This window comes from Pinus tabuliformis, chromosome 4_1 (assembly GCF_031772625.1).
Source record: "Pinus tabuliformis cultivar Carrire ecotype Pingquan chromosome 4_1, CPIR1, whole genome shotgun sequence".
NCBI lineage: Eukaryota > Viridiplantae > Streptophyta > Pinopsida > Pinales > Pinaceae > Pinus > Pinus tabuliformis.
The window spans coordinates 463,213,500-463,239,454 of NC_142303.1; the positions used below are offsets into that span (position 1 = coordinate 463,213,500).

Consider the following 25,955-nt stretch of genomic DNA (forward strand, 5'->3'; position numbering starts at 1 on the left):
GTCATAAATTTAGCTTGTTTTACATGCACATCTCATGCATGCCAGATGCAACACATTCGCATGCGTGCAACTCACTTGCACACTCTACGTGTCACATGCAAGCTCCTAAAGAGGCAAATTAAGGTCCTTCTAGTCAAGACACAAGACTAGTAGTACCTTCCGAGCTACAAAACTCAACACTTCCACCCACAATACTTTGAACCTAATTTATTATGGGGATGATGTACGAATTTCTAGCCACAATACTCTGAACCTAATTTATTATGGGGATGATTTACAAATTTCTAGCGGGCTTTGGAGGATTGTTGTTGTAAACAGGAACTTCATTGACCCACAATGTAGTTTTTGTTGGAAAAAGTCCATAAACAAATGCAATCACTAACTAAAAATAACACATAAAAACACAAGATACATGGTAAAACCCTAACAACTCGTCAAGGAAACATCCATGGGCAAGGCAATTAGATATTATTATTCAAGAGAATTATTACATTCAGGCCTACGGAACAGCCTATTCATCTCTCAGAACATATATGAAGTAGGCTCCATTACAATAGTTTTGGTAACTATATTTTCATTTGTAAAACTGAATAACCGCAACAACGTTTACTTGCATATACATAGAATTTACAATTACTAATTGTTGTCAAATTTTAACAATCTCCACCTTGACAACAATTTTCCTAAAGCCTTGGCAAAGTCCTATCACCTTTTTTGCAAACCAAGAGAAGCGAGACACCACCGCAGCTTCTCTATCAGCACCAATGTTACATTTATCATCATCGGCAATTTATCGTCGGGGGTCCAAAATTTAAATTATCGGCAATATCGAGGAAATATCGGAAATTATCAGGAAACTTAAAAAATACAAAAATAATCATTTTTTCAATTTTTTAACTTATAAAACAACATCAACATCAAACAAACTCATTGCTACATAAATATGAAAATAAAATCAATATATAAGATGTATAAGATGTCAAGTGATACATCAGATATCAATATTGAAATATGATATTTGTCCTAAGTCATAAGATCTAATAGAATGATACAAAATCATATCAAAACAAAAATAAATGTATCTCATGAGATGAATCATGGCAATGAAAACAACGAATTTCCCTTTGTTTGCTTGATGGAAAATGGTCACATCATCCTCAATAATGTTATCACAACTGGACCAAAAGATTGGTCAACCAAAAAACACATAAAATATTCAATTTTTTAAAAGAACATATAATTCATGTGCATCCATATGAATCCAAATTATTATACACAAATATGCAAAATTTCTCGTGTGTATAGCAAGGGTGCATATAACCAAAATATCACCAAGTGCAATCCATCTCTAAATCAAAATAGATCAATAGAGGCTCTAAATGGCCTCTAAAATCCAAAGAAAATCATGCCACAACAAATAGCTACATAACATCAAAATCATTGCCTATATTGGGATCCTACTCATCAAGATCACCCACTAATTAAAATAAGATAGAAAAAGCTTAACATCCTAATCAATAATTTTGCTTGTGAAGTGTACATTTTTACTAGGGTCATGAAGGAGGAGCTCAACAATCAATGCCACCAACATCGAGGTACATAGAGGGCTTGGTGATCTTGATTAAATGTTAGTTTCATGCCCTCGTACATCATAGAATCCAGTAGAAACATTGCAATCCCGCCAATCCTAAAATCCTAAAAACTGTTAAGTCTATTGGATTTTGAGTGGGATCTAAAATTTTACTTTCTCCATATGAAATCCAATGAGGTCGAAACCATTCTCAAACATCCTAAGTCAATTAATGGTAATATTAAAAATTTAAGTAAAAGGATGAAAATAAAAAATAAAGGAAAATGTCACTAATTTAATATTACCATTAAGCATAGTTACACGGGTACCGCTCCCAGGCATTGGAGAGCACGTATCCCACGCTTCTGGGAGCTTGGGAGCTGGTAGGAAACGCTCCAAAACCGTCGAGAGCTTCAATGGGTACTTTGGAGCTTTTCGGGAGCTTCACTGCAACAGATTTTTGACGTTTCGGGAGCTTCACTACAATGAATAAGTGCAAACTTAGGTGTATTTGACGCTGCCAGCTTGGGTGTTGTTGAAATTGATGGAACTATGCGAAGGGAAGGGTATGTCGTTGGGTCTAGATCTGGATATGGGTCTGGAACTAAGTGAAACAACCCGTTTATGGAAACACCTTCTATCCAAATGAAGATGAGGCGCTTAGCCAATCCTGATCTGTGTGATTGGAAAGTTATTCATTCTCCTCAGATACGCAGATGGCAGATGGATATAAAAGCATTTAGGCAGACTCTTGGCCACTTGCAAAACCATCATTATCACCTGTGGCTGAATGGACAAAAAATGGAATACGAAAGAAAAAAAATTGTTGAAATTATGAAATATAAATATTATTTAAAAAAACATTTTATAATTTAATTTTTATATTTATTTATATATAAAATATATATTAACTTAGAAATTTATAATTTTACTATACAAACTCTCTTTAAAATAACATTTTGAACTCTATTGTTTTAATTTTGAACATCATTGGTGCGGAATTGAACCGGTAACTTGACATATAGCATTGCATGAAATCACCTAATATTCGAGTAATATGCAACCTTTTTCTGGTTTGGGGAGTTCTGCATGTTTCTTTGCTGAGAAGGAATTTGATTCGCAAATTGTTGATGGATTAATATTTTGATTTTTTTGTAGTGTTTCAAAGTTCAATATTTTACATATTTCTTTGCAAGATGAAATTTGATTGGCAAATTTTGGATGGAAATAAATTAATTATTTTAATTTTTTTAATATATATTGAATTTTAATATATTATATCATTGCCTCTACCAACTTGACATTTCTGTAAATTTGAGCAAAGCTTCTAGCTGTGTCGGATACTTGTTCCCCGTACCCGAAGTACCCGCATACCGGAAACTCGTGCAACATAGCCATTAAGAGATGAATCTTGGGAAATGAAAACAATAGATTTCCCTTTTGCTTGATGGAAATAAGCAGTGTACTCACAACTCAATCCCCTGATTCACTTTTAAAAAATTAGGGTTAAAAAAATAGCAATAATTTGCAGCTAACAGAAAACAGGGCGATAATTTCAAAAATATCGCGACAATTACCTAAATTATCATGATAGATTCAAAACAAGCAAATTATCGCGATGATTAAAGGCAAATCCGTGTCAGTGTTCTTGATAATTCCCAATCATGCAACCAATTTAATTATCAGGCAATAAAAGGAAAACACTATTCAATTAGACTCAGCCTCCAAAGAACAAGATTCAAACACACACCTTACATTTGCTGAAGTGAAGCATAACACTCTTTTCTACGGCCAGAGCCTCTCTGAGCAGATTGGTGGGTGCAAGGACTCGATCCCCAATTTTCTCTGCTGCGGTCAACACTCGCCCGAATGATGTCTGAACCAGTGCATCATATTCCAATATTTTTGAATCATCGAATGACGGTGAGATATTCTGAGGCACTGAGGACGATGGACAACTCAACTGGGCAGAAGAAGAAGAAAATGAGGGAGAGAAATTGCTAGGGACTGAGCCCAATTTGTTCTCCATGGTGGAAACTGCAATCTCTAGTCTACCTACAAGGGCTGTTAGAGATTCCATTTTCGTGACTAGGAGCCTTCTTTTTCTGAGTACGTGAACCCTCCCTAGTCTATGAATATGAGCCCGCTACAAATGCCATACAATTATTTTTCAGCTCTGTTATCTTGCATTTTGTTCCATTCCCGACCTGCTGGCGTCCTCCCTCTGTCATGTCTGATGGGGCCTTGTCTGAACTGGTATTCTCATCTCCGAATATGTTATAATGTATTACAGGTCGTTGTTAGAGATGGCATATCCCTGTGGATTTTGTTGAATATTATTATTCGTTTTATACTTTTCTGTTTCGCGAAAAAAATATGCAAGTCCCAATACATTGTGAATATTATATTAATGGGTGTCAGATCCGAAAAAGTTTGTGTCATATTCAGACATTAATATAATTATGATAATGGGTGATTAAACTGATAATTCAACTTTATGTACCTTTAAATTTTGGTAATCATAAGGGAAGTTTGCAACAAGATTACAATGCTCCTATTAATACTTTTCATGGGCATACAAACTATGATTTAGGTTTAGTGGTGTCTGTGTAAGGATCACCTAAAGAAAAACTCGGAATAATTTATGCTTTAGGTTTAGGAAAGTTTACAATCATTTAAGTTAAGGATTACATTCTTTATGGGCACCTATTCATAGCAATTGAATTTATAATAAAGAATTTGAATGTTATCGATGAATCGAGCATAATCTTAAATATAATGTAATGTTGTCAAAGTTAATTTTGTCTAATAGCAAGTGTGCATCTGTTCTAGCTTACACTTTTAAAATGTCTCGTTCTACCTAGTTTTAGGAGGACACCATTATCAAGTTGATACTTTAGCTAACAAGGCTATGACCCTCAAAATAGGGGAGTTTAGGAGAAATGGGGGCTTTTTCTATCAACCAATGTCTTAATCTTCATAGGTCATGGATATGAAAGCACATAACATCACATTTTAATGCAACATATGCCACAACACCATAACCATTGAATTATAGACAAGGTGCCTGTATACAAAACAAGTTGACCATCCCCTTCTTGCATGCCTAAACTAAATTATAATATGTCTCTTAACAATCTCAACAAGGTTTACTAAAGGCAAGGTGGAATAATGGATTTTGGTATGGGAAAAGTGAACATCGCCATTTGCAGCAAGGCTATTCTACCATAAAAATGCCTAGTAAGAGTTTCATTTAGCATATGGTTGTTTTTTTGGAATTTTTGCTTATGGGTTGCAATCTCAAGGCATGTTTTGTGTGTGAATTTTTCCATGTTCAAGCCCTTGGATATATTTTTTGTGTATGGTTGTTTGGAGTTAGTGTATCCTTGGTTTGCATTAGGCACTCATTCATTTGGTCTTATAGGCTATAAATTTGTTGTCCTTTGGTGTTCTACTCACCCTCAATTGGGGATTGGCACTATGGTTTTCCTTAGCATTGGGCATTCTATTATTAGAACTTCATGGACCTTTGGTGCCCTAGTAGTGTTGTGTGGATTGTGCTGCAATGGGGTACCTCATATGTTTTGCTTTTGGGCTTTTCTTAGTGGAAGTTTGGGCTCCTGTATCCTCTCAGGGGTTGGCAGCACTACTTCATTCTATGTAATGCACCCATGGACTATAAGGAAGTTCGAAGAGTGCTTTGAAGACATGAAGGATCCATTAAATGTAACATAACTTCTCTCTTCTCTATGACTTCAAAAGTACCTGAGAGTGAGCATAAGTGCACTTCTAAAAAATTTGTTGATTTTTGTAGCATCAAGAGGAATTCCCACTTGACAAGGAGCCTTTAACATCAACAAAATAAATTATAAATATTAAAAGGAAAATTCAATTTTTATATCGGTTCATGTAGGCTCCAAGTAACCTGAGTCAACCCCATCATTAAAGGTGGCCCTTGGTCAAAAAGGCACCCACTTAACCATTATAAATAGACAAGTCGACCTCCTCACTTTGGCATAATTTTGGATCACTCACAAGAGCAAGAATTCATATGTTCAGATGTGTGAAGGAGCAAAAGAAGCTAGAAGTTGACCACTGAAATCTAAAAGTGAAGTTTGACTCATTGACCAATGTTGACTTTGGCATTATTTGGGCCGCTTTGATTTGGAACCTTTGATTGGTTATTGGGCATCTTTGAATGGACTAAAGACTAAATATTTGAGTACAAATAAGGACATTGACCGAACATGTTTGATCAGCGTTGACCACATGTCAATTGTGATAGTTTGATTGAGTTTTGTGAGGAATTTGCAGGGCCAAAATTCGGCCTCCTTGACCACAGTTGACTAGAAGCAAAATAGACTGAAATTCAGCTTGTTGACCAAATTTGACTAAACTAAACAGAACTTTGATATTCTCTCTCTCCTTAGACCGTGTTTGACTGGTATTTGAGCTTGGAAATTGGTACAAATTTCTAGACAAATTATATTGTAAACTTTGTTGAAGATTTAATTCTCCTTAGAAGAAAAGTTGGGTTTTTCCCGAGGTTGGGTTTTCCCAGGGTAATCTTGTGTCTCTTAATTGTGTTTGGCCATCTCTTTATGATCCTATGAATATTATTGCAATATTATTGAGATTTTTTTATGTATAATTACTTAATGATATAAGTGACATAAGATAATGTGAGAATACAAATCATTAGAAGTAATTATTAGATTAGAAAATCAGCTTTTATTATAAGAAAAATCAACATGGTATTAGAGGCTAGGTGAAAGAGCAGCCACTATACTACTTTGAAGAAGTCAAGCTTTGGAATAATTTGAAGTCAGTCCTAGAGAAAAGGGTTCACAAATACTTTGTTCCTTATTGTTTGATAAATGGCTCCAAACCTTAGAATTGAAGACAGACTGGAAGGTGCAATTAACTATCAATCTTGGAAAACTAGAGTACTTCTCATCTTGGAGGAAAATGGCCTTCTAGAACATGTCTAGAAATATATTCCAAAACCATAGGGAGGGGAGGAGAAGGCAAAGTTCAAAAAGAGTGAGGCCAAACCAAAGAGAATTCTTGTAGACTCCATAAAAGACCACTTGATTCATCATGTTAAATGGCTAAATACTGCCAAAGCAATCTTCAATGCTCTAGTAAAATTATATGCAAACAACAATAATAATAGGAAACTAGCCTTGAAGAATCGTCTTCACAATATTAAAATGACTAAATTAGATTTTATTACCTCCTACCTTATGAAAATAACTTAGATCAAAGATGAACTTATAGTTATTGAAGAGAAAATTGAAGATTCAGATTTAGTCATAGTTGCTCTAAGTGGCATTCCTTCATCATGGGAACCATTTATTCAAGGAGTTTGTGCACATGGAAAACTACCATCGTTTGATGATCTATGGGATGATTGTATTCGAGAATAAACCAGGCTGGTAGCTAAAAATGAACCGCATAATGAAGAAACTCAAGCACTTGTTGCTCACACAAAGAAAGGGAAAGAAGGAAGGAATCCTAGAATATTCGATAAAAAGGACTTTGGAAATTTTGATAAGAACTTTGGATATTTTGATAAGAGGAACTTTTGGAAAGTTTGATAAGAGAGATCCAAAAAAAACAGATCAAAAGAAGAAAGACATATCAAAGATTAAATGCTTCATCTGTCATAATCTTGGTCACTATGCATCACAATGCCTTGAAAGAAAAAATGAAGGAAAAAGAGCAAGCCTCCAATGCCAATGTCAATGAAGAAGAGAATGATGCAAAGCCACCTCTAAAGAAGTCAAAGGATTTCTTCATTTGAAGATAAGTATTTATCTTCCTCTCTTTCTCATTTTTTTTGGATAGTTGATATTTTATTTGATTATAGCCTTGGCACTTTCTTCCTATTTTTGCTACAATAAAACGAGATTTTTTTAAGATTGTTGCAGTAAACAATGTAAACTTTGAAATGAGAACTATAAACTCAAAACAAGAACTTTAGGCAAAAAACCCAAAAAAAACATGAAAACGGCCCAAAAAGAAAAGTGTTTATTCTAGAACGATGTTTTACTTTTTTAGGGTTAATTTTTCAACATTTTTAAAAAATGGCAGTAAAACCAATTTTTTTTTGTGCAAAATAAATGAAAAAAACACAGTAATGTTGTTAGTAGAATAAAGCTTTTTATTTCTCAAGTATAATTTCAACATTTTTTAGCAATGGCATTAAAGATAAAATAATGGGATCCAAAACATATTAAAATTCCAACAATTTTCATCCATGTTGTCAAGCATATAATAACATGAGGTGTGAAATTGTTGCCTCCCAAGCAGAAACAGGGTGGAATTGTTGATTATCGGAGAGGTAATTTTGCTCTGAATCTAAAGGCGAAAATGGTTGAACCCTAGCTAGGGTTTGTTACAGATCTTCTTCCCATGGCGGATTACTGGCACAGCATCTGGGTTTTAGGTGTAATGTCGGCTTGTTTGAGGCATTGTTATCGTAACTCGCGGCGTTTTTTGTCACTTTCTGCGGTCCCCCCGGTGAACGCTCTGCCGCACTGTCTTTCCCTTACACCTCGCAGACGGGCCCCCGTTCGAATCCCTCTACGCCTTCTACCGACAGTTCAATATGGGTGACGAGGAGTTGGTTGATTACGAGGCGGACCCCATGCCGCATCAGGATATATGGGCACATACAAGGCGGCCACAAATGATCCCAAGAAGCGTTGCGCTGGGTATTGCGACAGGTGCACAGTCTCAGCATCCACATTTGTCTTCATCAGGTAAAAACAAAGAGCCGGTTCATTCGCCCGCGGACGCCTCGCCCCTTGACTGCCCTCCTCTCTCCCCAGCGACGGCACAGCTCTTGGGCACTTGCCTCCTTAGCTCTCCATTTCCCGACGCCCCGCTTCAGTTTCACGCCCGCCCTGGTTTACCTCCGCCTCCTCCGCCTCCGCCCCCATCGAGCTCCCATTCTCCTTCTGTATCCTTTATGCCGCAAGCACATCTGCCATACATCCACCCCTCTGCATCCTACTTCCCCGGCACCAGCTCTACAACACCCTGCACTCCGATACATTCAGGCTGTTTCACTACCCCGCCTCTTCCGGTGCGCTCAGCTGCTTCCGCACAGCACAGTACCTCTGACCCGTGTCGCAATTTGCTGAAGGGCATCCCTTTTGGCAAACGCTCTGAGAAGGTGACCAAAGGCCGCTGCCTCCGGTCCATTGATCCTGACTACAACATCAATTTGGGGCCTGAAGCTCCGCTCCCGGATGTTATGGACGCCGCTAAGAAAGTTCTGGTGGGACGAGTCAGGGGCCGAACTTACACAGCGGAACGACTAAAGCTTTGGGTGGATGAGATTTGGGGGTCTTTCTTCAAAGAACTACCTGAGATTATGGTGCTTACAAGAGGCTGGTTTGCCCTGCATTTTCAGCGGCCCGAATACACACAGTGGGTCCTTACCCAATATTGGCACATCGAGCTCGCCCCGGTCTTACTCAAGAGGTGGGATCCCCTTTTCGACCCAGAACGAGAACAACTGGGGGAAGGACCCATTTGGGTTCGCCTTCCTGGGCTACCATGGCAATTCTGGAATCAGTATACCTTCAAAAAAATTGGGGACACTCTTGGCACTTACCTGGAACACGATAGGTCATACGAGAAGTCAGGTACTAGGACTATGGCGCGAATTCTAGTCCATATGGATATCAGGCCCGGACTGGTGGAAAAGATCACCCTGCACCATAATCATGTATCGCGCAAGCAGCCTCTGGATTATGAGGGCGTTCCATACCGCTGCCGGAGGTGCCACAAAGTTGGGCACCTCTACAAGGATTGCCCACTGATTTCAAGGGTGGTTTCTGAGGACGCCAAGGGACCCCGTCAACAGGCCACGGTGAATCAAAATGTTGGTGAGAACATTCCTACGGAAGGAGCTCAGAATCTACAGGAGAACCCTTCCATGAAGAAGGGAGTCAGCGCTACAAAAATTGCTCGCAGTAAGGACTCGGCTGCACCTGGACCGCCGCGAACCCGCTCGAAGACCGCTGTGAAGGCAACTAAACCGGCCGAGACTGCACCTACTCGAACGGGTAATGACTCCATTTCCCCTCTCACTCAATCTTACTCTATTGATTTGCAATCTATTGTTCATACTTCTATACATGCACCTCAATCTGAATTTGTGCCTATCCCTTCCATACTCTGCACCATCGCCCCTCCTCCGCCCACCATATCTACCACCCCTCCCTCGCACAATCTGATTCTGGGAGGTCCTGACATCCCATCTTCGCCGGATGTTTCTGGTTCTCATCCTTATCATCTGAGACCTCGAGCTCGGCCTCGTATTTTAGGGCTGGGCTCTTCCCCCGGGCGCCATCGTAAACAGAAGCGCGGCAGACCCTCCCATATCTCCTCGGCTAAGTTAAATGCGGTCGCTGATGTCGCCATGGGGAGACAAGCTACTATTGAACGGGCACTTAGAGCTATTGAGCCCATGTCCTGTGGTGACCCATGATCTGGCTCTCCTTCAACTGCAGGGGATTAGCCAACCCCAAAAAGCGTCTGGCTCTGAAAAGACTCCTTCATGTTTCTAGATGTGATATTATTTTTCTTCAAGAAACCTTATGCACTGCTGAAGTGGCGGTGAGATGTCTTCATGCTTTGCTTCCGGGATGGATTCTGCATGGTCTGGATGCTTGTGGTCGTTCAGGTGGATTACTCATTGGTATCAACCCAAGGAAATGTAGGTCTCTCTCTGCCTGGGGGGGCAGAGGGTTCCTCGGTATGGATATTATTGTTGGTGACCTGGGTATCCCGATCAGATTTATCAATATATATGGACCTAACCAGAACCGTCTCCCCTTCTGGCAAGATTTTCTCTCTGGTGACCATATCACCCAGAATACTGTGATTGGGGGGGATTTCAATTTTTCATTGGGAGCTGGTGAATCCTGGGGACATAATGCACAGTGGGATCCCATTACGGATCAAATGAAAATGCTCCTAGACTCACATCACCTTGTGGATATCCCTATGAACAAGAAGCTACCTACTTGGCACAATCAGCGCACTGGGGAGGCTGCTTTGGGGAGGCGACTGGACAGGTTTATGATGCATCAGGAACTAATTCAGATATGCCCATTATACAGACAGTGGGTTGGTACAGGGGGACTATCCGATCATCAACCGATTTTTCTTCAAATTAGTGATAACAATCCTAAGCCGCGGTCCCCCTTCAAATTCTTTGCTGGTTTTCTCCAGGATCCGGATTATATCAAGATGGTTACGGATTTTTGGGCATCACAGCCCCCTATGCGGGAGCAGAGGAAAGCATTGGATTTCTGTGAGAGACTCAAAAAACTCAAAGGATTAACAGAGAATTGGGCGACAACCAAGCGGAACAGAGATGAACAGATTCTGAAAGAGACTGAAGCTCAGATAGCTTCATTGACTGATGACAAAGGGACTGGCTATCTTAATGACGATTCCAAAGCTCTTCTCAACCAACTGATTGGGCAACAAGCAAAAATTTTACAAGAAAAGGAGGAGCAGTGGAGGCTTAAAAGTAGAGCCATTTGGCTCAAAGCGGGGGACTGTAATACTAAATTCTTTCATAACCTTGCCAACGGCAGGAAGGCATCGAACACTATATGGCGACTACCTAGGGAGCCAGACGGATGGGCTACTACACACCAGCAACTGGCTTGTCTCGGGGTATCCCATTTCAAGGGTCTCTTCACAGCTCCACCTGATGTTAACCTTCCTGATATCATTAGAGTTGCAGAAAAGTTTCCCCGGTTTGTTTCACAGGATAATATTGAAGACCTCACAAACCCAGTCACTACTCAGGAGCTTGAAAGTACACTTAAATGGTTCAAGAAAGACAAGAGCCCGGGACCAGATGGATGGCCTGTGGAATTCTATCTGGCATTTTATGATCTGCTGGGAGAGGATCTGCTAGCTGTTGTGGAGGAAAGCCGGATCTCGGGACACATCCATCCTCCTATGAATCAGTCCTATATTGCCCTGATCCCCAAATCCGATGAACCCTCATCTTTTAATGATTTTCGTCCTATCTCCCTCTGTAATTGTCTATACAAAATCATTGCCAAGATTATAGCCAATCGTATTAAGCCTATTCTTTCCTCCCATATTTCTGCTGAACAATTTGCATTCCTCCGTAATCGCCATATCCAAGAAGCTATTGGCACTGCCCAGGAAACTTTACATTCTATCAAGTTGAAGAACCTGAAAGGGGTATCCTTAAAAATAGACCTTGCTAAGGCATTTGACAAGGTGAACTGGCTATATCTCAAAATGATCCTTATCCACCTGGGGTTTCCTCATCAATTAATAAATTGGATTATGGGATGTGTTTCTTCTGTCTCCTTTGCCATCCTCATCAATGGTGCAGCTTCGGATCGTTTTAACATCAACAGGGGTATCAGACAAGGCTGCCCTCTCTCCCCACTACTCTTTCTCATTGTCATGGAAGGTCTGAGCAGACTTATTGCGGATGCAAAAAGGAATGGGGAGCTGAGTGGTCTCAAAATTACTGATCAAATTTCCATTACCCACCTTTTGTTTGTTGATGACATTCTCATCTTCCTCAATGGTAGTGTCAGAGATAGCACTGCATTACATAATATCCTCCTCCTCTTCTGTAAAGCTACGGGTATGGAAATCAACAGGGACAAATCCACCAGATCATTGACGAGATGTACGCAGCAAGAAACTCAGTTGGCGGTTCAGTTCTTTCCCTTTCTGGAAATTAATCTACTGGAAGGTATTAAGTATCTAGGATTCAGATTAAGGCCGGATGGATACAAATCTGAACACTGGCTGTGGCTCATTAACAAAATTGAAAATAGGATCAACTGCTGGCACCACCGCTTACTATCAAAAGCTGGCAGATTACAGCTGATCAAATCTGTTCTTGAGGCCACACCAGTTTATTGGATGTCCCTCACATGGATTCCGAAGGGCATTTTACAAAAAATACAACAAATCTGCAACAGATTCCTGTGGAATGGAAACAAAAAGGGAAAGATTTTTGCATGGACAAGATGGTCCCTTGTATCCATGCCTAAAAAATGGGGTGGGTGGGGACTAAAATCCCTCTCAGAATTCGCACAAGCCTTAACAGCAAAACAGGGCTGGTCACTACTCAAGATGGACAGTCTATGGGCCGAAGTTATACATAAAAAATACATTTGGCCTTCCAATATCACAGACTGGCTTCGCAGACCTACATGGAACCACCAGGGCGTTTCTGTGATCTGGAGAGCTACGCTTAAAGCTATGCCTCTCATCAAGGATAACCTATTATGGAAAATAGGTAATGGTATACAAGTTCGCATAGGGCTGGACCCTTGGCCTGGGTCAGGGAATGCTCATCTTTTGCCAGAAGACATGATTCGACACCTCAACAATAAGGGCATCAAACATCTAGCACAGGTTGGTGACCCACAACGATCAACCATTTTCACTCAGGCTTGGATAACGGATCAACAGTGGCAGTTGACAGATGAATGGGCGGATCATTGGCATCGATACATTCAGGCTCTTACTGAAACCCATATTAAGCTACATGAGCAGGAAGATGAACTCATTTGGGCACCAGCTAAAACAGGCATATATACACCAAAGTTGGGCTACTTAAAGCTCATAGAGGACAAGAAGCCTGATATACTTAAAAATTGGTGGTCGGACATCTGGCAGCTACAAGCTCAGCCAAGGACCAGACTCCTTATGTGGAACATTTTGGCGAATAAAATTCCAACAGGGGAAAACCTTAAAAGAAGAGCTTTTGCAGGACCCACCTGGTGTGTACTCTGCAACAAGGCGGAGGAAACTACATCTCATCTTTTCCTCACCTGCGAAGTCACCATCGGGATCTGGCAGCAGGTCAAACACTCCCTTAACATCACTACCGACTGGCACGCTGAAGATATCCTCACAGCCTGGGCACATTGGTGGACTGCTGTGTCTGCGGAAAAAGCAAGAAATCTACCGTTAGTAGTGTCCGCGTACATCTGGTTCAAACGCAACGACATCATCTTTGCAGCTGGCAGGCGCAACTGGCAGATTCTACCGCCTTCCATCTGTGCAGCCTACACAGAAATCCCATTCGAAGACAAAACCAATACACCCAGGCACATTATTCCCGAAAATATAAACAGGGATTTGCCCTGGGCCTATTTCGATGGTGCCGCTTCGGCTCAGGGATGTGGAGGGGGTATACTTTTTCACTTAACAGATACACATTTCTTCCACCTGAGACTGGGTCTTGGTCTGGGTACCAACAATCATGCAGAGCTTATCACTCTGAGACACCTTCTTTACTTTGCACTATCTAAAAATTGCCGACAAATTCAAATTTTTGGGGACTCTAAGATTGTGATTGATTGGGCAAACAATAAATCCGTCTGTCATACTTATTCATTGAAACATATCTTGGAAGAAATTGTTTTTTTCAAAACACATTTTGACCGGATCACTGTTTCTCATATCTACAGGGAAAGAAATACAACTGCTGACCGGCTCTCGAAAGAAGCGGCGGATCGGCCTCTAGGCGATTGGATGATTGAAGAATACAGTCCGGATGGGGTGCACAGGTTCTACCATCGCCCCTACATCGATGGCCTACATCAAGGGGACATCCTCCCCTTATGAATTTTTGATACACTTGTCTTTTATTGTATAAATCGGCATGGCTCTGATAGACGCTATTTTGTTTAGTACTTGAACAGAGGTACACCTCTATATTATGCATAATTTTGAACTTCTATGTAATACTGTTTATTTTTTGTAATGGATACAGCCCCATCGTATCCATAGAGACACCAACAGGACAGATATATGTAACTTTCAGATCAGTGGAATACCACTCTATGGCATATGCCTTGGCATCTACAGCATGTAATATCTATTATACCTCTTAATAGAAATTACGAACTCTATTTTCCCCGGAAAAATATAATAACATGACACTAAAGATCATTAAAATTCTAATTGTTTTCAACCATAACATTAAAAAAAAAATAACAATTTTTCAACCATAGAATTCAAAAACTTTAAGTTTTAACATATTTCAACCATGAAATTATGAACAAAATACATGACTAAATTAATCAAAATATCAATACTTGTATATTGAATGAAACATAAATTATTTCTCTAAGTTGTTGTTGCATTGTGGATATTCTAAACAAATAAATTCATCATAATTAAAACATATAATCCAACAAACATAAAAATGACTCATAACTTCATGTAACATCATATGGAAATTAATTTTTTTATTTCAAGATACCATGCAAACATCAGTTATATAAATTGTCTTAAAAAATTATTCAAAATCACTCATATCTTCTTTCACACCATCAGAATTCACATTTTTAGATGAATGACTTGATGCAGATGAAGATGTTTTGTATTCTTCTCTTTCATCAACTAGTGCCCCATGTGAGTCAACATGCACGCCCAACATTTCAGGTTTCAAAAGTCTTATAGATCTACGACTAGGTTTAGTAGACTCCCATCTCAACATCGTTTCTTCTAGTAGCAACCTCTTCAGAATCTATATCGTCCTAAAGGGAAGAGTTCTTCTCTTTGTTAAATTGAAGTCATAAACAAGTATGTCAACATCCTCCAATTTTAAGAGGTCTATGCGGCGACGATTTATATTTGTACCCTTTCTTTTTCTCTTTCAACCAATTTTTTTATCAACTACCATCTCTGGCTTGTACACACCATTGGGTGTGTGTTTGTGGCATACCAATGTACTTCAACACCTGCAACATCTTCATTTTTTGTAATGACCTTTATAAACTTGGCAACCCAGAATGGATAACCATTGACATCTCCATCTGCTAACGCTACAATCATGTAACCATCCTTAATATCCTATACTAAACCCCTGTAAAGGTCTTCCATGGCTTCACGTTGTGCACGAGATCTTCTGGAACCAATATACATTTCTCTTTCCTTTACCTGTAAAGAATTAATAATACCTTGAAATTGTTGTTGTTCAACAATGTTTCTTTCTTCATTTTCATTTGACACATTTTCTGGCCAAATAAATGGAGTCTTCAAAAGTATATCTACATTTGTTGATCTTGAAATGATATCACTCTGATTGTTGAAAAAAGACTCCCACCAAAATGAATAAGCAATATCAAAGTACTCATATGTATATATAATACATTTTTTAATTTCTTTCAAGCAATCAGAATAATTTATATCTCTCTTCTGCTTATGTGCATTATGAACTTCATCAACTTATTGTAATAGCAATATATTTGACACAAATATTGGATGATCTAGAATGAACTTCAAAAATGCTAAACATGATGACGACGCCCATTCTGCATTAGTTGAATACTTCTTGCCCCATATTAGTGTTTTCCCATCATTTTTTTTATACGAAATTGATGTTAGAATCTAATAGCATTAAGTTGTTCAATGCATTTCTCCTCACCATGCGATCCCAGAATAACCCTTTGCATGTCAACAGTTTCTTCCAACAAATGAAAATAAGGCTCTGGCATGTATGATTTCTTAATACATCCAATTAATGATGGAAAGCTCCCAACATCCTTCCTCCTCAATGTAACTGAAAAACGACTGAACATCTGATCAGTATGGTCATGAGTGTGCCTAACAAGAAGGAAATTAACCTTTACCTTTTGAAAAATTCTCAATTCAACAAGCATGTTTAGATATCCAAAAGCAATCTGATTTTTGTTTTCATGACATGTGTTGTCCAATTGTAGATACAAAACTTCGGAAGATTACCAGACCAATGAGAATGCACATCACGAATTATGGTTATTGTCAGATTTGCATCATTATGAATATTTGGAGCTGTGAAGTAAACCACTGGCAACATTTTCCCATTGAAAACCATAAAACCGACCAAGTGAAACTGAATAAAATTTTCATCCTCTAAATTTTTGGGTGTGAAAACAAAATGTGGTAGAAGTGTTTTCTTTTGATCCATACCATCAATTATAAAACCCAAATATTTATTTGGATTATCATAACACTTCTTTCGATGATTGTACAACTTTTTCCTTTTACTTATTTGTTGTTCGTGATGCTCTTGAAGTTCTTTGACAATGGAATCTACACATAACATAAAAGAAAGCTATTAATAAATACATTTTCATAGTTGATGACTATACAATTTTAAAAAATAATGTTATGAATGCTTACCTCTTTCTGCCCCTTGACATTTATCCATTTTTATTTAAGAGAAGCACATGTATTGCAAACCCCCATCCTTGTCTTCTTAGGAATACAGACATTGTTGAATTCTTTCTTCCATATCTTCACAAAATATTGATATGTAATAAATCGACCATTTCCTTCAACACCTTCTGCATATTCTTTGTATAAGTTGTAGATTTCTTGTCTTGAGAAATTATCTGGAATATGTATTGTGTCTCTATTTGGCATACACTCTCCATGCTTTGAAAAGAAGTCTTTCATCCATGACATTGCAATATTTGATAATGGCCCAAACTCTCGTTTATGATGTACTTCTGAATAAAATGTGGGATATTTTTCCAAATTTTCTTGGATTCTTGACAGATGAAAATTACTAATTGAATGAAACATTTTGAAGGCCTTTCTACATATAAATAAAGACTCAATATGATAATCATAACCTTACAGTGTGGATTGCATGCATCCCACTAAATATGAATTTTGCATGCTTTTATTCATTGACAAATATCTCTTCATTTTCTCCAATGCAAACTTGAAATCCATATGTTTCAAGCAATCCTTTTGACAAGATTCACTTTAAATGAGATCACTGATAGAACTTCTTCTCGTCAAATATTCTGCTCTACCTCTTGTATAACTAGAACATCTTGGATTGATATGAAAAGGCCTCCTCCTACTCCTCGACACAATATTTGTTGGCAACGTCTCCATCATTGAATCATCATCATTTGTATAAGCATTTTCATCGTCATTAGGAGGAATATTATCCTCACTTTGATCATTTTGAACATAGTTAGGAAATTCATCTACATCATTATTTGAAAAATATTCATTACCATCCTCAGTTGTAGGAAATTTTTCACTACCATTATCTGTGCTTTTGAAATACCAGTTTGGAGGATATTCTTCATCATCTTCATCGTGCCCTTCGTAAGTGCTACCCTCATAGTCCTTAGAATTAGGATTAAATGGAAAATTTGACTCTTTATTTACTAGGATATTCTTCATCATGTGCTTTGTCAGTGTTGCTCTCGTAGTCCTTAGGATTAGGACTACGCGGAAAATATGACTTTTGATTTACTGGAAATTATTCATCCTACCCTTCGTCACTACTGCTCTCATAGTCCTTAGGATTAGAACTAAGTGGAAAATGTGACTCTCTATTTATTGAAAATTCTTCATCTCGCCCTTCATCACTATCTCTCTCATAGTCCTTAGGATTAGGACTAAGTGGAAAATGTGACTCTATATTTATTGGAAATTCTTCATCTCGCCCTTTGTCACTACTGCTCTCTCAGTCCTTAGGATTAGGACTAATTGGAAAATGTGACTCTTGATTTATTGGAAATTCTTCATCCTCGCATTCATCACTACTGCTCTCGTAATTCATAGGATTAGGAGTAAGTGGAAACTATGACTCTTTGTTTATTTGAAATTCTTCATCCTTCCCTTCGTCAGTGCTACTCTCATAGTCCTTAGGATTAGGACTAAGTGGAATATTTAACTCTCTATTCATAGAGAAAGAATTTTCATTATATTCATCAATATGAATAGAGTTGTTACGCAACGAAGATGTTGATGTTTCACAAAGCGAAACTTCACTATTAGAAGAATCCAAGGCTCTCAAATAGAAGAGGTTGAATGATTTAAATGCACTCTTTCCTAATGATAATATATAGCCTAAAGAATGAAAAATTCCCCCCAAAGTTTCCCTCCAAAAAATTTGCCGAAAATTTTTTGTCCAAAAATTTTCACCGAAGTATTTCCCTCCAAATTTTTCTTCTACAATTTATTGAAAAATTTCTCTTGAAAATTTAGACTCTAATTTCCATTCCAAATTTTCCAAAAAAAAATCGTTTAATACATTCCTTCAAAATTAAACTAAATCTTTTACTTAAACTATATAACATTTACTAAACAATTGTTTTTTTTTTAATTTCTATTATATCTTTTATCCCACATGTAACATAAATTACTGTATCGTCATTATACTAACTATATATTAAGTTTTTATATATAGAAAAAAAAATTAATACCACATTCGAGAAGCTATAAAACAATTCCATAATTTTTGCTATATAATAAATTTCATTATCGCTATTCCTCACATCACATCAAGACTTCTCAAGGTTTCATTAAAAATCTTGGAGCAATTTTGTGGAGCAGCTACATTGTCATCGACAATACATTCAACGAGAGATTATCACATTTCAAAGGTTAGTTTCCCTTTTACTTCGTTAAAAATCTTGGAGCAATTTTGTGGAGCAGCTACATTGTCATCAACAACACATTCAACGAGAGATTATCACATTTCAAAGGTTAGTTTCCCTTTTACTTCGTTAAAAATCTTGGAGCAATTTTGTAGAGGAGCTACATTGTCATCGACAACACATTCAACGAGAGATTATCACATTTCAAAGGTTAGTTTCCCTTTTACTTCAATCATTCAACGAGGAATTTCGAGAAAATAGTTTGTTATATGCCGACAATTCATTTTTTTTCTAGTAGTTATGTGTCAGCTGGGTTGTTATGTTCACGCAAGATACAAGACAAAAACCCATTCCATTAAAAAAAATTAACATTTAGTTAAAGAAATATAAATTCTTAAAAAAAAAAAAAAAATTACATGGGTCAGGCTTGCTCGATGGCCCCCTCGCAAGCAGGGGGCTGCTATGTCACTGGTGGGCTTGGCCTTAGGCGTGCCCACCTACAACTCGATGGGCTTTCCAGGCACGACCGTTGTGTCGCGGGTGGGCCACCCACGATCGGGTGCTATGGGTAGGGGTTCATTTTTCCCCGGACGAGCAAGCCCACAGTCGGAGGTGCTCGCCCACAGGCATAGGCGCCTGGCATGTGCCTGTGGGCGGGCGCACCCAACCGTGGGCATTCCTGCCTGGGGAAAAACAGCCCCCTGGCAAGCCAGGGGGTCGATTCCGAGAATCAGCCCCCAGCAAGCCAAGGGGTCGATTTACCCCAAGTGGGCCCACCCACTATTGGGCACATCCACCCAGAGGGCCCCCTGGGAGGCCAAGGGGTCGTTTTGCCCCGGGCGAGCATGCCCGCCTAAGGTATTGCTGCCTCCTGCTTGCCAAGGGGCTAATTCGGCCCATGCCTATCAAGGGGTCAATTTTCAGAATTATCCCCTGGCCTGCCAAGGGACAGGGGGACAAATGTAAAAATAAATAAAAAATAAAAATAAATAAATAATAAAGAAAGAAAGAAATTAAGGAATGGGTTTTTTTACCCTGGATGAACTTAACATCCCATTTGTCATGGGAGTCGATGCGCATGTTTCTGGTCTTTTTTCGTTTTTAAATTTGGTTTTGTTTTGCTTGTTTACTTAAGATATTGGTTTTTTTGTAATTTACTTCAGATATATATATATATATATATATATATATATATATATATATATATATATATATATATATATATATATATATATATATATATATATATTTGTGCAGGAAAATGGCATCAAGGAAGGTTTCTGTGAATATTTTTGGACCAAAGATAGCTAAAGTTGGAGGTGGATCCTCAAAAAATATTGTTGAACGAACCCAACCTGAGCTAATAACTAAAAATCTAGCAAGTGGCTCCTCAAAGGATAAGAAGTTGGTTTCTCACTGGAAGAAATCACAAGAAGTGAAGTGTGCAGAATTAGCATGGTTTGTGAAAGATGGAAAAGGCGAACAGGATCTGAAGATATATCTATATGGCGATATGATTTATGATGGTGGAAGTTATGAGGTGTTGGGAATAGTACTTGACATACGTTTGATATCAGATACTAAAGTTGTTTATGTACTTACAAAACCGTTGAAGTCACATGACAAGATTAGATATCAGTTTTCATTGTCGATGTATGATACGGTGGATGAGTCTACAAGAATGTGTAAACAAATCATAAACGACATTGCACAAGATGCCATAAGTATTGTTATTTATATTTATGTGTTTCGCGTTATTGTAAATGTATCATTATATTTTTTATAACTTAGTTTTTATTGGCATATGATCTTTTGTTTAACATATTTTTACTGAAAGTCTTTCAATTATGTTGGGAGGAATTTATTTTATAGAGCGAGATATTATGAATGTTGTTGGCAGTTTCTACTCAGAGTTAGAAGAATATATGACAAATAAGCAAAAAAAGTACTTCATGATGCTACAAGACTACATCCAAGGGATCAACAAAGAACGCCTATAATGGATAAATCTAGAAAATCTAGACATGTTACTTTTGAAGATGAGAAAGTTGACACTGAAGCTCAAGAATATGTTGCCATTATTGAGGATGAGATTAGAATTGATGTTATAAAGGGAAGAGCCATAAAAGACAAAAAGAAAAAATGCCCAAGGATGTCTCCCTTCTAGTTGATAATGAGGAGGTTGATTATGTAGAAGAAAATATGACAACCAAGAGGAGGTAGAAATTAAAAGTTGATCATTCTCAAAAAATCATGGCCAAGAGTGAAGATCCTAGTGAAAACTTGAAAAGAAGTAGAGAAATCATTACACCGGGAGCTGATTTAGAGGATGACATTATTAGAACAAAACAAAATGTCATTTGACATTAGTTGACGAAGACAAACTTAATTGAGGGTGGTCATACATTTCAACTTAATGTTAGTCAAATCTATAAGCCAAATGAAAGACAATTTAAATATAAAATTAGAAATCCACACCACCTGCATGTTCACAACTTGAAGACATTGATGAGGTACAATCCATATGCTCATGTGGTTGGTTATGTGCTTGTTTTTTGTCCAATTCAAGTTCCCAACAAAGAAGCGTTTGATAAGTCAAAGTGTTTTGAATACAAATATTATGTACTTGGGAGGAACCATTTTGTATAAGCTCAAAGGCAATTGATGGAGGAATATCCCAATAACCCGCTTTTTGAAACAATGAAATATATCATTTATGTTGGTTTAATAGATATAGAAGCAAAGTTATTGGCATGGGATCATAATACAAATAATGAGCATAGGATGTCTATGACTTTCATCCCAAGGGTTATATCTATTCATAATGAATTTGAAGAAAAATGTGGGGGGGATAAGACAAAGGCTAGTCTAGCCTTTTAGAAAGAATGTTGTATGGAAATAGGTTATCAAATTGAGGAAAAAATCAATTCAAAAGGTGACAAAGTAAATTCTGATATATTCAGAGGTATGGATAACATTTTCCAGTTGGCATTTAGAACTAGAGAGATATGGGAATTGATTAATGAGATTTTTGAGATGTGGGAGAACATTGGCATTCGAAACCAGAAGGTCAAAAAGTTTAAACCATTGATATGTAGCAACAATAAATCAGGTCTTGGAATGAAGCTCCTTCCAGAAAATATGACTATCACACCTTGAAGAACATTGCAAGGAATGAAGGATGAAAAACTTGTCAAAACAATATTATCTCATGTGAAGTCACGGGAAATATCATTGGACGAAATGTTTGAGGAATTTGAAAAGTAAGTTTGTTGAATTATTTTTACTTATTTCTAGATTATAAGTTTTTTTTCAATATAACTATTATTGTTGGTAGTATTTGTTATACATATCATTATATTAAAAAAATTTACTTTATTTCTTCAATCACAAGGTTTACGTGAGAATACAAGAATAAATGGTTAAATTGTTGAATGAAGATAGTTGGGATGATGTTGTACGCAACTACCTAGATTCAAGTTCTACATCAACATTAAAATATTTTTATTTTGCATTTAAAAATGTATGTTGATTTATACATTCATTTTTATTCATGTGTATATTGTTTTTATTTTATAACTTATACATATATTTGTTTATTTCATTAAAGACAAAGAAGGATGCAAATGGAGCACCAAATAGTTTCAGAAGCTTTATTGAAAAAATTAAGATGGAAAGAATGAGAAAGCAACATCTTAGTAATGTTGAACTTGATCATAGTATTACTCATTTCATTTGGAATGGGCTCGAGACTATCCAATATCAAATAATACAAGGTGATTGTGAAGACATTGCAAAACTCATACCTAAAAGGGATTATTCCCTAGTTATTGCAGATATTCCTCATGGTTTCAATATCCCAAACATTGAGTATGATAGTGACCTTTATACTTATCAAGCTCTTAGTAAAGTGGTTACGAGATTTGTAGAAGTCACAACATCACCATTATGGATATTTGTGACATTTCATTCAGACACACAATTTGCAATGTTATTGACAAGCTTCAAGGGAAAAACAAACTCAAGGATGCAACTTACATGGTAAGATGTTGAAATTGTATGTTTGATTAATGTTAAAAAATCATTTATGTACAAGTTAATTGAACTTTTACTATTTCATGTTACAGGCAAAAGTCAAATCTTATTAACCGCAGAGATCAACCAATTATAAGTGATTGTGAGTTCATCCATGTTGAAAGTTGGACAAAAGATTATAGCTATAAGCCTATGCTTCTTAATCGGTAGATGGAAAGAGTCATAGCCAAGTACTGATTTATGATGTTGTTGTAAAAAAACTAACATATGAAGATAAAGAAGCAAAATGAGAGATAGTTAACATTTATCAAAAACCACAATCATTGATTAACTATCTTATAGATTTATGTTCAAATGAAGGATATTGGGTTTTGGATTTATTCTCATGCTCAAGTAAGTTTTATTATATATATGATTATACTAATTTACTTCGTTATTTCTTTCGTGCTTGATGATTAGGTATAGCACTAGCATGTTGCCTACAAAAATGAAAAAATTGCATTTCCATTGAAAAATACCCAGTACAGTGCAAATTTATTTAGCAAAGAATTAATGCTCTTCAATTTCTTCTAGATGCAATGCAAGAAGTTAGTTTGAGGAAATAAGATTTTAATGAATCACGTATGACAAAAAAGGCAAAGGAACCTCAACCACCATTAGATGGAATGACTGGAAAGGCATACATTGTGAGATTCACAGACATCAAAGATCCATCAGAAGAAGGAAATGAGCAAACTAAAGTAGAAAATATTATGGAAGAAAACAATAATGAAACTCTAGAAGATGAAGAGTATGGGTTACATGATATTATTGCTTAAATTTAAGTTATGCTTGGAAATCAAGCTCATTTTTTGTAACTATTAATTAGTTATACTTGTAACATTTTGACTTTGACATTTTATGAGAAAAATAAGTATTTAATTATGGTTGTTATATGTTCAATATTTGTATTATGTGATTTTCACTTTAATTTTTATGTGAATCATTACTTTTTGAAGGAAAAAAATGTGATTATTATTATTTTTTTACATGAAATTCATAAAAATGCTATTATTTAACCATTTTTTGTTAAAAAATTTCTATAAAAATTGTTTATTCGACATGTCATTTTTAGCAAAAAATTCTCAAAATGTGTAATTTTTTTGTTATATTTATATTCAAAGTGTGTATTTTTATGTCAACTTAAAAATTATTGGTTTTTTACAGACAACGATTTGATATGCATTGAAATATTAATTAACGATATATAAATATATAGAAGATCGAAACTTTAAAATATCGACCTTTTTTTTAACTATGCAAAAAAATCCCCGGATGCAGGTGTCTAAGGCCGTCTTCATTGTGATGGGACTGGAGTGCGCTGAGAAGAGCCGCCACCTTCCAGCCCTATACAGCGGAGCCGAATCCATGTGGAGGGAGGGTCACAGGCAGGTGGGTTTCACTTGGTTTAAAGGAATGTATGATGGCAACATTAATACTCCGTTCACCTCCGCACGCGCTGTCTTGTTTTGGCTCTCGGCTCTCATGAATGCCACAGTTATGGTGGGAGCGTCTCGAGGTAGGGGAAGGTGCATAATAACCAGACTCCGCCATGGGTTTCTTCCGCTGTCCCTTGTGTTGAGTTGGTTGGGCTCTGGCTCAGCTCGCTCGAAGCCTCTGTCTATTTCCCCAACCCCTGTTGTTGCTTTGGGCTCCCGTCCGATTGACTGTGTGTATGGTCTTAGTCATATCTCTCCGGTGGTCTGTTCTGTAATTCACAAAGGCGTTGTCTTTGCTGTCATGCCTCGGCCCCGCCAAAGAATGCTCAGCCGCAGAGGCACCTCTCGGGGTGTGCCTTCTCGACCTTCTACCGATGATGCTACTTCTAATCAACACCCTCGCTCTCGCAGCGGAAGAGGGAGCATTTTGAGGCCCAGTCAATTTCTTGAACCCAGCTCTCCAGGTTCCTCGTCCTCGCCCTCCTTCGGTTCTGCAATCTTCACATTCAACTGCTCCCTGAACCGTCCTCGGATCATTGCCCATGTATCTGTGCTCTTTCTCGAGGAAGCCCAAGAAGAGGGCGAATCCAGTGTTCTTCGGGAGGACCAGGGAATAGTTTCGATGCCAATTGTAGGTTCCTCGCGAGACATGGAAATGCCGGCCAGCAACGTCAATGACACAATGATGGAGCCTGCGCCCCCGGGTTCGACTGCGAACGAGGAGGCCCAAGCTCAGGACCTGGCTGATGGTGGATGGTGTAGGATCCTCGAGGAGACTCTTGAAGCTTAATCCAAGCCATGCAACTTCTTTTCAGGTTATACGGCCCAATAGCGAGGGCTTTTTGTCAATACTGACAATTTTTTGTATATGTTGTTATGTCGAGGTCAATCATGTGTGTCTTTTTTGTAAAACTGGAAAGCTCAGAAAGGCTAAATTGTGTTCCTTTGGATCCCTTGTGAGGGACTGCAAAACACGATCTTGTCCAACCTCTATGTTCTGGACACTTTCTGTTTCATGCTGCCTATCCTTCTGGATAGCTGGTTCTTTTTGCTCGTCATGTTATAATTGTACACCTTTAATGTGAATAATAGAATAGTCTTATCTAAAAAAAAAAAAAACCTATGCAAAAAAAATAAAGATCTCACTACAAAAAAAATGAAAAGAAAAATAAAATTAAAAAATATGAAGAAAATGACTACTTAAAAAATTGTTAAATTTAGAAATTAATTATTCACATTTAATACATCAGAAAAATTAAAGTCAAAAAACAAGTCTTCTAAAAAAAAGGCTTGACGTTGCATCAACACTTTTTAAAATCAGCATTGAAATCACTAACATTTTAAAAATAATGTACATAAGAAAATTTAGTCAAAAACTATATATATATATATATATACTGAGTCAACACTCTTCAAAATCAGTTGATTTTTTTGCTA

General features: G+C 37.5%; 2 protein-coding genes across 2 annotated transcripts in view; one reads left to right on the top strand and one right to left on the bottom strand.

Annotated features, from left to right (window-relative positions):
* The window catches only part of LOC149176429 (cyclase-associated protein 1-like), a 60,562-nt gene extending 56,620 nt beyond the window's left edge, over window positions 1-3,942 (bottom strand). Inside the window, exon 1 of the mRNA XM_089419911.1 lies at window positions 3,321-3,942. Within this exon, the coding sequence (XP_089276037.1) occupies window positions 3,321-3,650 (330 nt within the window). The 5' untranslated portion in view covers window positions 3,651-3,942. The remainder of the gene's footprint in view (window positions 1-3,320) is intronic.
* A 6,403-nt stretch (window positions 3,943-10,345) lies between these two features.
* LOC149176430 (uncharacterized) lies at window positions 10,346-25,308 on the top strand. The gene is made up of 2 exons (XM_089421466.1): window positions 10,346-13,987; window positions 24,361-25,308. The coding sequence occupies exons 1-2, from the start codon at window positions 10,346-10,348 to the stop codon at window positions 25,306-25,308; spliced, it is 4,590 nt and encodes a 1,529-aa protein (XP_089277592.1).
* Window positions 25,309-25,955: the final 647 nt, after the last annotated feature.

Bases quoted from the DNA above. Each gene is read 5' to 3' on its own strand.
- LOC149176430 (XM_089421466.1), top strand. From the start codon at position 10,346: ATGGATATTATTGTTGGTGACCTGGGTATCCCGATCAGATTTATCAAT. The intron at 13,988-24,360 runs GTCTGTCATACT...CCCCGGATGCAG, and splicing joins ATTGGGCAAACAATAAATCC to GTGTCTAAGGCCGTCTTCAT.